Source organism: Erpetoichthys calabaricus, chromosome 14 (assembly GCF_900747795.2).
Source record: "Erpetoichthys calabaricus chromosome 14, fErpCal1.3, whole genome shotgun sequence".
In the NCBI taxonomy this organism is placed as follows: Eukaryota; Metazoa; Chordata; class Cladistia; order Polypteriformes; family Polypteridae; genus Erpetoichthys; species Erpetoichthys calabaricus.
Genome location: NC_041407.2, coordinates 55200864 through 55216648, shown reverse-complemented (window position 1 = coordinate 55216648; position 15785 = coordinate 55200864). Strand labels below are relative to the sequence as shown.

Below are 15785 nucleotides of genomic sequence, written 5' to 3'. Positions count from 1 at the left end.
TTTCTGTGGAAAAGGTATGAGATAATCTGTCCTCTTAAGAAGGCCTCCAGGGTTTCCCAGAGTGTTCCTGCAGAGACCTCTGGGGATGTATTTGTCTCTAGAAAAAAAAAAACTGATTTGATATAAATTCTGTAAAGTTCTCGTCTGCTAATAAAAGTGGGTTAAGACGCCATCTGCGAAATGGGTTTGTGGGGCATAATGATTTTAGCTCCAAGATCAGAGGGGCATGGTCGGAAATAAATGATATATAAATAATAGCGTCGTACTTGCAAGATTTAATCGTAGGCAGGAAATTGTTATCAAATAATCAATTTTTGAGTAGCAATGATGCACTGGTGAGTAGAAGGAATATACTCTTGAGTTAGGGTTTAGAAATCTCCAAGGGTCTGATAGGTTGTGCTCAGTTACAAATTGTGTAATTGTCTTTGCAGTGTTAGGTCTCCTGTCACACGGGTGATGACATCTATCTAAGAGTGGATGTAAAACACAATTAAAGTCCCCAGCCATTATAATTTTATGAATGTTCACATTGGGAATGGATGCGAATACATTTTGCATAAATTCCCTATCATCCACATTGGGTGCATAAAAAATGATCAAAATCACTTTACAGACGTCATTTTAATTAATATATCTACATTCTGAAAATTAAAGATTAAATCAGTAATTTTTGTATTAATTTTAAGAAAGCAGTGTCTTTCATTTTAAGAAAGTATAAACTAATAAGGAATTTACAAGGAATTAATAAGGTGATTACAGGCTCAAACATCATTCAACTGACTGCTACTCTTAACTTGCCAGATCATTTTCATATAAGGGTCAATAATAAAGTGATTTGACTTTGTAAGTGCCCAATTTAGGCAAAAAGTGAATGGGTTACAGTTTCTAGTATTTGTAATTCTTAAGTGACTATCTCTTGAACATGTCACAACTGAAAGCTGAAAGGGGAAAATCAGGAAATATGAAAAGATCAACTTTGTTTTGAATTTAAAACATTCAGAAGTAACTTGTTTGGTACAAAGGGGAAGATTACCAAACATCTTCAGATTGTCAATGTATGTTCTATGTTAAAGCACTGAAAAATAAAAATATTAAAATTAAACTATGCAAACAAAATTAACTTAATTGCTTAGCATTTATGTCATCATGATGTTTCAAAATATTCCTTTGAAATTTTGATCATAGTAAAGTTAACCTTTATTTGTAAGTGGAATTAAGCTCTGATTTTCACTTAGTTCAAAATGTATTTATCAGAATAACCAGCAATAGACCTTTTTAGAAGATATCCTGAAGTACAGTAAAAGAGCAGGGGGGAAATTTGGATATAAGATTTTTTTAACAGATTTCCTGCATTCAAAGTCATTGCAAACATATAACAAGTTACAGCTACTTTAAATTATGCTTATGCAATCTTGTTGAAAAAAAGAACTTGGAAAGTAATCCTTACATGCTTGTAAAAGCTTTGAGTAAATCCATATCTCTGTACATCTTTAAAAATCAAAGCTTACTATGGACACATTTGCAACATGCACCAGAATTGTTCACAACACATATATTGGAATTTGCCCTCTTTGTGATTTCCTCTATTATTGAAAGTTTTTGACAGTGATGGTTTCTAATATTCATTGTAGTTATTCATGCACATATATATGTGACAGACAGGTACTCTGAGTTTAACACCTTACATTTGTTAAAATATAATTCTAAATTGTGTGTGGGGCTGAAGGGTCTAGGCCTGCCTAAGTTCAGAGGGAAGAGATTTCTTTTGCAAAGACTTTTTTTCATGAATTCCTATTGTTTATTTGATTGTGTATGTCCTTTACATTTCATTATTTTTCACTGTAAATTAATTAGGACATGAGGTACAATTTGCCTGCGGTGGGTTGGCACCCTGCCCAGGATTGGTTCCCTGCCTTGTGCCCTGTGTTGGCTGGGATTGGCTCCAGCAGACTCCCGTGACCCTGTGTTCGGATTCAGCGGGTTGGAAAATGAATGGATGGATGGTACAATTTGTAAATAAAATAACTTTGTCAATATCACTGATACAGTCATCCGCAATTCAGAGTTTATCTCATAGCCTGATTGGCTAATGCAGCTGTTTCCCTAAGTGATATGGGTCTAAATTAAAAACGGCACAACAAACAGTAGAAATAGGTGTGCCGATCCCTGCCACTTTTGACAAAACCCAGTATTATATCTTGGAATTCTATGAAGTAATTCTGCTTTTTTGCTTCACCAAATTCCATCAATGAGTCTAAAAATTATTCAGTCTTTATTTTATATATTGTATTTCAAAGCATTGTACCTAATAATTTTTTTAAATTCCCTCACAGACAATATGATTCATAAGTAGGTTAAGTGGTTTCCTCTGAGTAACCCTGCGAGTTGAGTTGAGATTTGAGCCCTTTGCCTTTTGGATTCAGGTGTAATTGCTGAACCACTAGACCACATTGTCTGTCTCCATTCCAGAAAAGGATTAATGCTCTGCTTTTCAAGGCCCCAGAGATCTGCGTTTATATAGAGTGAGCCAAGAGGTGATTTTAGCAGTTAATTGTATCATTATTTAAGCCTGCTGGCAGAATTTGCTTCTCTGAAGGAATTATTTTAAATTTCCTTTCACCCAGAGTCAATGATTGAGTAGTGGTGGCAGATATGTACTTTTCAATAGCTCTTATTGCTAAAGCTTATTTATTTCATTAAATTGCAGACACAAAAAAGCATACTTTTAAGGCTTTCCTACTTATTTACCTTGACATCATCACATTTAAATTCTGTTTTTCTGGCATGAGGAGCTCAACATTCTTTAAGTTTGGTCTCTATTAGTGCCTGGCTAGTACATAAATGTACTATATTTTAGTCAGCATCCAAAGCTTATTACAAGTCTTCCTTTCTATATTGTCCTCTGTCTGTCCCACACATCCTACAGTATTTCTTTGTTTTTCATGTCAGACAAACCACATCCAACTCTCCCAATCAGTTTAATTTGCCCAACCAAGTTGAATGTGCCAGTCATATGAAACTAGCAAAAACAACAATCTTCTCCTTATTCTATGGTTAAAGGAATAATAAACCCAAAAATTATATTTTTTGTGTTATCCCCGTGTAGTTTGTAGTGATGGGCAAGAAAAATGTTTAACCTCATGTTTTACAGAGAACGGAGATAACAGCTTTCCTTATAGAGTAGGAACCTATAGTGAATATTGGACAACAGCAAACAATATCAAAAATGTCCATTTAAAAAAAATAATAAAATCTCCTGTAATCGTATCACATAATCCACATGTCAAGTTATTTAGTTGCATGCTCACAACATGCAAAACACATGGATTTTTTTAAATATAAAATATTGTTTAAAAAATCCATCCAAAAAATCCAAGTAGTCCTCAAACAGAATGTCTTTTCACAATGGCACTGCCCTTTTAAATTAAAGACAGGACTCTTGACCAATGAATGAGAGGGAAAGATGGGTCTTTAATTCAAAAGTTGGAATAAGGTTATGTTTATGTGGATACAGAAGCAAATGGCTGTAGTAGCTGTCAATATTTACACAAACCATTTTATTTATATCATACCAGCTTGAATCTCATCATTGTAGGTGGTTCTTGCCTCACAGTCAATGGTGCTGAAAAGGCCTCCGGCCCTCGCAACCCTTAACTGGACTTGCAGATTTGATGAATGAATGTGTCTGGATAGATGGTTTGCCCCACTCACTATTTGCAGTCTCAGATGCCGTATGTACTTGATTTATTTACTTACTTCCTACAGCGTAAAGTGACAAGTAGACTGCAGAGCTCCCTGTGTTTGATCGACACGGGCATGCTCAAAAAATACATGTGTAATGCCACGAAAAGTGCACGCTGACACTTCAGTTTATAAGCAATGGTACGAGAATGCACTCAGACTTCTTTTTTGGGCACATACACAGTCCAGATCTAAACACTAGCATGGAGAGTCGCTCGTGTACTGAAGAGTCTATAGCTGCAGGTGGAAGCTGCCGTCGCTGTACTTTGTATATAAGAGCCAGATCGAATGTTATTTACCTATTTACCTTGATTTATTTACTTATCTTCCTACAGCGTAAAGTCACAAGTAGACTGCAGAACTTCCCATGTACATATACAAAGTACAGTGACGGCAAAAGTGCGACATGCACTCTTTCTCTGATGTAGAACCCTCATCCTCATCTGAAATTCACCTCTATGATAGGACGTCTTTATGTGAAAACAGCAGTGTCAGATTGGGGGAAGTGTGAACACGACTGAGAGAATAAAACTGAATAAAAAAAAAAAACCAAGCTAACCTTTACAAGTATCATAAATTTACACCAGCTGTTACAGACTCAAATCAAATGTATGTTTTTATGCTAAAATAGTAAGAATAAGAGCTGCTCACTTCTCAAAATGGACCAGTCAACAGTTGTTACCGTTGCGCCACCAAAGCGGTCGTATCAAAGGGTTGTCAATGTCGCACCATAACGCTGGTTCTTTTTCTGCAGTTATATTCTTGAATAGAAACGCACTTGTTCTTTTATATTTGTACTTTTTGTGAAAGTATTTATTTGATATTTGGACTTCAGGCTTCACACATTATACACTTCATTTCAACATTTTGTCAATTATTACTAAAACATGAAAAACGTTTCTGTTTTAACGATGATGTTTACATAGATTGTTGTAGACAAGGAACACACACGAAATGCATGTGTTCCAAATAACGATATAGTATTTATAAAAGGTGTCATTTTGCTTGACTTCTCACTCTATACAACCCTAAGCCTCTGACACACAGGTAAACAGACTTGATCTGAGAACACTGTGCGGCAGTGGGGGGATGTGATAGCAGGCTTCTTGCTGCTTATCGACACATGTACAAGACACAAGACGCTGACGGAGAGGTGCGAAGGGATTTAAGGTGGGACGGAGTGTTTTTGTAGGCTTTGGTAATTCTAGTGTTAATAAGCTATCAATCTAAAAAAATTATTTTAAATGGGGTCCTGGCTAACTTTGTCCTAGAGACTTCAGTCCCGACCACTGTGGGGTTTACATGTTCTTTTGTGTTTCTGGGAGTTTTTCCACATGCTCTTTTTTTCCCCCCACATAAATGATGAGTGTGTTGATATTTATGTCCCAGTGTCCTGTCTAGATCTGACTCTTGCCTCATGCTCCATGCCTTAGGAAAGACCCTAACAAATGACATTGTATTGGAATAAGCAGGTTCAGCACATGGATGGATTTTCCAAGTATCTTTCAGGTTGCTAATGAACCATTTTAAATTCATTATTTCATTATAATGTTTTGAATTTAGCTGTCCCTCTTATGCCCTATTTCATATTCCTAGTTCTTTCCTAATATTCCCTTACTTAAATTTCTCTTTCGTAGACATAATTCTCCTGATTTAATCTTTGTCTCATATTGCTAATTCCTCCCTAGCTAATTTTCATACAGGTGATGTTTTTCCAGTATTCATTGTTAGTTTTTGTTCTGATCTTCTATTTGTTTTCTCTTCACAGTTGTCTCATGTGGGAACCCGGGGACACCCAGCAATGCTCGTGTGCTCTTTAATGATGGACTGGTCTTCTCCAGCTCTATCACTTACTCATGCCGTGAAGGTTATTATTCTACTGGTCTGCTAACTCGGCACTGCACTGTCAATGGGACCTGGACAGGACAAACACCAGAGTGCACAGGCAAGGGCTACAAGTAATTTTTCAAAGCTTGCTGTAGTTTCATGCAGCTTCAAAGCCTTGATCTCACTTTTTCAGGTCACTGCATACAGAGTTTAAACTTAATGAAGGTGAAGCAAATCCCTATAGTAACAGATTAAATTGAGCGTAGTAACCCAGTGTCCTTTCTTCTGTTTCAATTTCTGTTAAAATATGCTCCATCACTCATTCTTTTCATTTACTCCCACTCTAGTGATTAATTGTGGTGACCCTGGAATACCTGCCAATGGTATACGACTAGGCAGTGAATTCACCTACAACAAGACCGTGTCTTTCCAGTGCTCCCCAGGCTTCAGCATGGACTCTGATCGTGCTTCTGTGCTTCTTTGCACCAAAGATCGCACCTGGAATGGTACAAAACCCATCTGCAAAGGTAGCAGCCCTTCATCACAACATATTTGTCATTAAAAAAAGGTTTTTAAAATGTTTATAGAAAACAAATATTTAAAGCTGTCATCATAGGTTTTCTGTACAAATAAATGTTTGAAACTCTGTATGAGTGTTGCCATTATTGAGGTCACCAATACATTAAGTAAACTATTCAAGACTGATCACTTACAGGGGAAGAAAAAAAAACATATTTTGTATATATAATATCCAGTAAGTGAACATTCTTATGAACAGAGTATCCATAAAAGCTCCTTGTTGTGTAACACACATACAGTATATGATTGTTGACAAAATGAAAATAGCTTCAGTTACCTTTAGGAATCTGTCCATCCATTAAAGCTGTTTTTCCTGTTACATTGTCAGTTGGTGCTGAAGTTTATCCCTCCAGTAACTAACATCAGGGAGGGCCCTACATTGGATGGAATGCAAGCCCACTGAGAATGAATTTCTGTTGTATCTTTTTATTGTTATAGTACAAGCACAGGGACTTCTGGTCCTCCCAAAATCCAGTTTGCGAGTACCATCAGGGTGTTTCGCCACATGTTGCTTGACGCTCAGTTGATGCTGGAGCTTGTCATTCTTCTTTCTGTCACGTAATGGGCTTCTGCAATTTGCTTCACACTCAGCAGATGCCATTAATCTTCTTTTTCTTTCATCACCTCCTTGATCAGTTTCCCTATGCGATTTGCCATATGAAAGACGCAAGCCTAGACAACTTTGTAGAGGTTGCTGCTAGTCACAGTTTTTGATTCATCAGTGCATATCATGTTATAAGATTTCAATTAATAGGTTCTAGCTGTAGTAGTTTATGAGTAATCATGTGACAGACAGACAGACACAGCCCTTAGCATTTTCTATGTACTGTAAACAGATGTACAGTATACCTCAATTTTTTTGCATTTATTCCTTTTAATTTAATAGTGTTCTTGGTAGCAGCATTTAAGGAAGATTATTTCAACTTCAAAAGTTCAACTTTACTTTTATATACTAATTCTGTATTCATCATAGTGGTGAAAATATTACAAGGAGTTCTCAACAAGTGTACCTTTAGCTGTCTCTCTACAGAAACCTTTGTCCTGAATCCCCGATCCTCTCATAAGACCTCACATGTCTTTATGAGACATTCTGATGACCAGCAAGTCAAGAGCTTTATCTATGTGGCTACTACAATTCTTTTTAGCTACAGCAAACTATGCGGCATCGGCAAACTTCTGGATAATACTTCTTACTGCTTACAGCATAATAAGTAATTCAATGGTTAATGTACTATCCATCAAGTCAAATTCTGTTGTGTGTTAAAGTAAATTAACTGACGTCATAAGTTACCCACAGTGCAAAGGTTTTGAAGTCCTGCAGCAAAGAGTGAATGCAAATCATAATTACTATTAACTGATGTCAGTATTATAAAAGCACTGAAAAAAGTCTTTTCATCAGAGGTCATTAAATTGTTCTAAGTAACCATTAACTTCTATGCTGTGTTCTACTTATTGTTACTTAAATTTCTGTTCTTACATAAGACTTGAAACCCTTACCACAATGCCTATTATTTCAGATACTTAATGCATCTGGTGCTGAAAGCTCAGAGTTCTCTTTAAAACAACCATTCACATTAATTTTTTGTCTTAGGGTTACAGTGTACCCCTTTTTCATTTTAAATAATCATTTATTATCATCTGAATCTATTTCAGCTATACTGTGTGGACCACCCCCTAGTGTGCCCAATGGGAAGGTGGTGGGCTCTGATTTCCACTGGGGAGCCAGTATCAGCTATGCTTGTTCTGAAGGATATCAGCTTTCTCTTCCAGCTGTTCTCACCTGTCAGGGGAATGGCAGCTGGAGTGGAGAGGTGCCACAGTGTTTTCGTAAGTAGATCAAGGACTTTCCTCATGTCATCCTATATCAGAATGTTTTGTAGTGTTTTAATTAACTAACCCCTTATCTGAAATACTTTGTGGCCTTGTACTCATAAATTATAAATTAAATTATATACATTTTACTGTGTCTGTGAGTCTAAACTGGATGAATGAGTTGGAATTTAGCTAGATGGATACTTATTGCAATACATTATTTAAATAGTAAAATCTGAGATGTTTTTGAGGGACCATTCACACCATAATGCATTTATGTCTGCTTACAAATAATGTCACTGTTGATTCCTTTTCATCTCTATTTATTAATTTATTGTATTAACCATATTGCTTTGCATATACAGGGATTTCAGAAAGTATACACACTCCTTCACTTTCTGCATACTTGCTGTGTGTAGTAGATTTAATGTTAAATGGATAAATTTTCCATTTTTGCCTATTAGTCTACATTCAATAACCCACAATGACAAAGTAAAAACATGTTTTCAGAAAGGCTGTCAAATTTATTTAAAATCAGAAACTGAAATATTTTATTCACATAACTGTTCAGACCCTTAATTCAGCACTTTGTACATGATCCCTTGGCAGCCATTACATCTTCATTTTGTCTTGGGTAAGTCTCTTCAAGCTTTGCGCACTTGTATTAGGGCAGGTTATCCCATTCTTTCTGGCCGATCATTTCAAATTCTGTTACATTGGATGGGAAGCATCTATAAACCGCCAACTTCAGGTCTCTCCAAATATGTTCAATGAGATATAAGTCTGGGCTTTGCCTGAGCCACTCAAGAAAAGTCAGAGACTTGTCAAAAACCCACTTCAGTGTTTTCTTTGCTGTATGCTTCGGGTTATTGTCGTGCTGAAAGGTGAACCATTATACCAGTCTGAGGTCATGTGCACTCTGGAGCAGGTTTTCTTCAAGGAATGCATTCATCCATCCATCTATCAATTATGACAGTCTCCCTGACCCTGTTGCTGAGACATACACCAATAGCATGGTGCTGCTGCAACCATGCTTTATCATGGGCCAGTGATAAGCTGGGCCTGCTCTTCTCCATAGTGCTTGGATTTCTACCCAAAGAGCTCAATGTTTGTCTCATCAGACCAAAGAATCCCTTTTTCTCATGCTTTCAGAGTCTCATAAATGCCATTTGGCAAACATCAAGTGGGCTGTCATATGCCTTTTACTTCTGTCTAGCAGTGGGTAGCGCTGCTGCCTCGCAGTTGGGAGACCTGAGGACCTGGGTTCGCTTCCCGGGCCCTCCCTGCGTGGAGTTTGCATGTTCTCCCCGTGTCTGCGTGGGTTTCCTCCGGGCGCTCCGGTTTCCTCCCACAGTCCAAAGACATGCAGGTTAGGTGGATTGGCGATTCTAAATTGGCCCTAGTGTGTGCTTGGTGTGTGGGTGTGTTTGTGTGTGTCCTGCGGTAGGTTGACACCCTGCCTGGAATTGGTTCCTGCCTTGTGCCCTGTGTTGGCTGGGATTGGCTCCAGCAGACTCCCGTGACCCTGTGTTCGGATTCAGCGGGTTGGAAAATGGATGGATGGATAGCCACTTTACGATAAACACCTGATTGATGGAGTGCTGCTGAGATGGTCTTCCTTTCAATAGTTTCTCCAATTTCAGCATAAGACTTCTGAAGCTCTATTTGGCTGAGGATAGATTTCTCCCTGACTCAAGGCCCTTCTTGCTCAAACAGCCACAACTAATAAGGATCCTGGTGGCTCAGAATTTCTTTCATTTTACAATAATTGAGGGCGTTTTATCCCCTTGTCCTGGTGTAGGCCTTATGACATTGTGGAGTTCTACAGAGAATACCTTGGACTTCATGGCTTGGTTTTTGTCCTGACATGTGATGGGAATTGTGGAACCTTATTTACATTGGGGTGTGCCTTTCTAAACTAACGTCCAATCAATTCAGTTTGTCATAGGTGGACTCAAATCAAGTTGTAGACACATTTCAAAGAGAATTAAAGCAAATAGGATGTAGCCAACCACAGTTTGGAGTGCCACAGCAGAGAATCTGAATATTTATAGAAATGAGAGATTTATGCTTTTGATTTTCAATAAATTTGCAAACCTTTCTGAAAAGAGGTTTTCACATTGTCATTATGGATTATTGAGTATAGAGTGATGGTCAAAGTGGCATATGTATCCATTTGAAATGAAATCTACAACACGATAAAGTGTGCGGAAATGGAAGGGGTGTGAATATTTTCTGAATGCACCACAGTTATTATTATGTAAGCCATATATTAGCGTTTTGAATAAACTGATTAAGCTTGTGAGCATCCCTCCTAATATTAATATGTGTATTTTGAATTCATGTTTGGAAAATGTATGCTAATCCTGTGATACTGTAGACGACACTACATGCATATATATACTCGGACTATATAGTCCAGTGCACAGTTGCAGAGGCAGAGCCTATCAGAACTGCACTAGGTACAGGGTGGTAAATAACATGGTTGTTAGTCCATCTTAGCACCTGAAAGATACTCCTGCTAAACAAGAACATACTCTGATTTTAGCCAGAAACATTTTAACACGGAAATATTAAGTACACTTTAACAATAGCATGACAGCTTTGAGTGTGTATGAATAAAGACTTATGCAAATCAGTATTTGAAACGTATGCTGAAAAACAATGTACACATCTTTGTACTACTTAAGTGGAACCTGAAAGGACTGATGACAAGGTATGATTTTGGAAAAGAGTGGGAACAATCACAGATTGTCAAAATGTCGTCAATCAGTTACAGCATCCCAGTGTTGAATACACTTATTTTGAAAGTTCACAAGCTGTAGAAAGATTGGTAGCATGCTAAAGTTAGTTGGAAAATAAGACAAGAGAATTACACAATTTTCTATAAGCCAAAGGAAAATCAATCATATTAATAATTTACTGTTTCAATTTTTTTCCAAAACATTATTAGTAAAGGAATTCAATGAGCAGAGGTTTGACAAAGGCAGTAGAATGTAGAAGGCAATCCCAACGGGAACCTGAAAAAAGGAAGGAAACCATTCATCTGCCACTTTGAAATCTCCGAGCGTGCCAGTGTGGGACAGACAGTGTAGCGTCTCAAGAGGAAATCAGTAATATTTCAACATGCAAGCAGCTTATAGATGTCTGAATCTCCAAGCAAGGAATGTGGACTGAGAAGAGGCCACCACTGCAATACCTTTGAGTTGATATATGTCAATGAAAAATTCTACAAGGGATAGGTGATACTCTGTTGCCTTAAACAAAGAGTACTCCATGTTATAGCTGACTTGGAGAAGACCGCTCAAGGATTCAGAGACACCAAAACAGAACCCAATCAGAGAATGCACTGAATTTGTGGTCTTGTAGTCGCAGAGGGCTGTCAATAACCCCAGATGTGAATTCATGTTGATTCTTGTCCTAGAGTGTGTATATAAACATAGGAAACTCCAGTCTCTGTATTACATTTTGCCTGAAGAAGGGGCCTGAGTTGCCTCGAAAGCTTGCATATTGTAATCTTTTTAGTTAGCCAATAAAAGGAGTCATTTTGCTTGGCTTTTCTCTACATTCATAATGGCTAACACGGTACAACACCCTAGTACTACTTTAAGTAACACGGAAATGGGATTTAAATGAAAGCACCTACATATGATCCAGTGAGACAAGATGTGAGTACATCGAAGGTTCATATGCACTGAGCTAATACGAGGAAGACAAGCGAGGCTTATGGGTGATAAAGAAACCTCTGATAAAGAAAGAGAGGAGAGGAAGAGCCTTCCTATCTAACAGTCGAGCCAAGGACCTGTAGATCAGTACATTTGCTTCATTTTGTTTGCTTTTTTACTCTTCACACTGTGATCATCAATCCCCTGTGTATTCTAATTAAAATAAACACACCCATTTTTTGACATTTAAGACTCTACCCGACATTATTCTGTAAGTGAAGAAGTGCTGGGACATTATCCTTTTGTAACAGTTAAACTTGTATTCATTTTTATAAGAAAATAATTCTGAGAAAATAAAGAGATTGGAAAAACTCAGTTAAATCTTATAAGCTTAAGTATGAGGGATTCCAGCTGCCTTGGTGAGCCCAGCTTCTCTGTGTGGAATTTATATGTTCTTTCTGTATGTTTCTCTCAAGAGATTCTGATTTTCCTAAAATGTGCTTGTTAGGTTAGTTGGCAAATCTAAATTGTCCTGGAATGACTAACTTGGTCAACTGCACTCTCAAAGTACAGTTGACAATGACTTAAATAATTACTTATTATTACTTATTATTAATTACGGAGTGGTGGCTCTGAGGCTAGGTATCTGCACTGGCAATCGGAAGGTTGCTGGTTCGAATCCCGTAAATGCCAAAAGAGACTCTGCTCTGTTGGGCCCTTAAGCAAGGCCCTTAACCTGCAATTGCTGAGCGCTTTGAGTAGTGAGAAAAACGCTATATAAATGTAAAGAATTATTATTATTATTACTTAAAAAGTTAGAGATACCTCAGCAATACCATGCAACCATCCAAGAAATAAAAGAATACAATCATCAGCAAAGATGAACAAGGTATAGTTTTTAAAATAAGTTTATGAATAAATAAATTCATTTAGTAAAACAGCCCTGTTACAGCCCATTTCTAATGTATTGAACTTCCTATCAATTTAAGCCTTTTGTTAGATTTTTTTTTTATTTTATGCTTAACAATCTCATATCCCAAGAAGATGCAGTACAAATGATCTGCATTGCATGATATCATAAAATGGAGGGGATAGATTCCCATAATGAAATGTGCCAGCTAAGCACAGACAAGCTATATAAAAAATTCACCCCAGTGCCCACAGATGACATCAGTGTATAAATCAAATGGGCAGGTGTGAGTGTAGTGCTTTGTATTGAGCACTGCAGACGGAGAAGAGAGGAGACGAAAACACCCATAGATTGAGACCAGTCAGCACAAAAAAAGAAAGAAAGGAACGAGAGCAGATTAAGACAAATTAGGAATTGTGAAGGTGTGTCATTTTGGTGGCCTCTCCTCTGGCTCAGTTAATAGAGGCATCACAGCAGGGATGGGAACAGAAGAAAATAAAAGCACCCATGGGTTTACCTGGAAAAATCCAGAGTCTTGCCACCATCACAGTGATGTCTGTCATAATGTATCATTCAGTTAAAGGTGTTAGATTAACAAAGACAAAACTAAATATTTAGTTAGGATTCGTCATCATTTTTGTTGGTTATGAGGAAGGGCTGATGGTGAAATTCATGTTATTCAAGCAGTTAGTCACTTCTACGGCAACAGTCTGTTAAACACCATGCCCCTCAGTAAGATGTGATCCTATATAGCCCAAGCTTGTTTTATGGAAAACCTTAACATCTGTGAAAAACCATAACAGAACTAAACTGAAATAAAATGTTCAGTAAATAACATTCTCTATAAAATGTCATCTAGTAATTTCTGAGAAATGTCTATTTAATTTCTACATCATTTTTTTTGCATTTAACTCTTTGATATCGACTTTACTAAGGAAAATAAGCTTGAAAAACGTAGTCCCTCTTCCACAAACTTTATTACATTAAAAAAGGCATAGCCCCCTCGTGTAGCTTTACTTAAGTCATACCACAGAGAGTTTTTTAGTGCCTTTTATTAGTTTGGTAAGAGGTGTGAGTGTGCCCTCCCAGTGCTGTATTGGGATTTGCTCTGCTTCTCTGTGACCAAACACCTGGACTAAAAGGGGTTCAGTAGACAGGTGGATGGAAGCAGAAGTAGGACAAAACCTCCATGAAAACTGCAAAAAATACAAATTAACCGGCTTACTAAAAGTAATTCCATAAAACTGAGTAAGCAGAAAACTTAACATAATTATGCATACTGAACAATTAAAGAATTATGAAGCATCAGTCAGTCATTGAGTACAGAAGAACCAATCTATCAACAAAAGTATATAATTCCACTATCTGCATATTATGTATTTTAAAGGAGGAACAAAGGTTACAACATCTTAGTATGTTAGCCCAATCCATTTCCCCTGTAAAAATTGTAGTTGTTGTGGCAAAGTTTTAAAAAGCAACCAAATTATTACTCTGCAGGGCGATGTTAATCTTAAGCCTTGATCCAGTTGTAGTTCAAAGGTGCCATTTATCCATTGTCATGCCCCTGTGCTTTGCTATACACAGGTAAAACCCTACGTTCCATCTGTTATTGTATTGCAGAACATAAAATTAACAACAGGACCAAATCTATTAAACATCTTGTATCTAGGCACTTTATTGCTGCATACCACAAAGTTTGAGACCTTAGGTTTTCTGTTTTTGGAATAGTTAAACCACCCCACCCATCAGGGTAACTTTGATAAGATATCGTTACATAGAGAGAAACACACAGGATTTTTAAACTAAAAAGCAGAAGTAACCACTGGTGCTGCAAGGTATGTACTGTATCTCCGTTATTCTTTGATTTTACTTTTATAAAATGGAAAAGGCATAGCACCTTTTAAACAACTTGAATTGAGACTCATTTTGGAATCACATTTTATATAATTTTCTGTATGAAATATTTTCAAGAAAGTCATATATTTGTTTATTTACAATACTTACTAGGCTTCCTGGGTTTGTACATATATGCTGTATGTTTAAAGAAAACACCTTTATTATCATATACTCTCTGACTGGAATATCTTGTTTCAGGTGTTCAAAGGTAGCAACTTGTAGCTTTACCAAGATATATTATTATTAATGTAGGATCCAGTTGCACATACAGCCTACTGTCAAAGAATATATGCAAGTTCAAGGCAATGACAGCAGCAATAGATATTGAATACTGAACCACTGGCAGCTGACAATAAGCACAAAAAATGTATGGCGTTTAGGCTTTGCTGAACTGTATTTGCTATGCTAGTCAAAGCAGACACTTATTTCCTCAACCCACTCACAAGCCTTAGCCCTCACTCTCCCACGCACTCCACTTTATTCAGAATTACTCAATTTAACTAAGTGTTTCGGAGTTAAATAATGTACTCAGAAACTTTCCACTGTGTACAGTCAATGACATGTACAGCAGCAAATGTCTTGTAGTTTAATTTCCACTTCCTGCCAGTCTTACTCATATGAATAATCAGCGTCTTACTCACATACACTAAAATAATGGAAGCTCAGTCTAACAGTATAAACAAACCATATTATTTAAATTAACAGTTTATATGCTATACACCATCTAACACTATATACAAAGCAGTGCCGATTTTAGCCACGGAAGCCATTCCAAAATTTGTGCACACAAATCAATATTGCTAATATGTAAACAATTGATGTCAATGGTGTTAAATCTTTATTTCATTAAGATATTCTAAGTATGACTAAATAACTGACAGATGATACTTTTTCTATGGATGTTGTTATTTAATTAGACTAAACTATTGTGTAAATGTGTGCTCAATAGGTAACAGCATTAATGGAGCAAATTAGGTTTAACATAATTCATTAAGCATATCTGATTGACTCCTGCTTGGCAACTGCTTTAAACACCATTTAATTTTTTTCTAATCGTCTCTCTGCACCCTCTGTGACTCACCCTGTAATGTATGCACTGCTTTATCCTCCATTCTTTACTTTGATGAGATTGTGAGAATATAATTTAAGGTGGGTAGGTATGTGAGGATCAAACTTGTGAGTCTTCAATGTGAAATGAGCAAGATCAGCACTTGCTAATCAGGAGTGGACAAGCCTGAAAGGATTAATGAATAATTACCGGTTACTTGCTCTTTTTCAATTGCAGTTGTATACTGCATTCAAGTGTAAGGAAATCGAGGCTTCACTGTGCTAATAAGGCTCTGGGGCTTCTTTTT

The 15785-nt window shown here is 37.0% G+C and overlaps 1 protein-coding gene across 1 annotated transcript in view; it reads left to right on the top strand.

Annotated features, from left to right (window-relative positions):
- The window catches only part of csmd2 (CUB and Sushi multiple domains 2), a 991046-nt gene that overhangs the window by 953346 nt on the left and 21915 nt on the right, over positions 1–15785 (top strand). The window contains exons 58-60 of the mRNA XM_051919055.1: positions 5510–5686; positions 5916–6095; positions 7801–7974. Coding sequence (XP_051775015.1) covers positions 5510–5686; positions 5916–6095; positions 7801–7974 — 531 coding nt within the window. The remainder of the gene's footprint in view (positions 1–5509; positions 5687–5915; positions 6096–7800; positions 7975–15785) is intronic.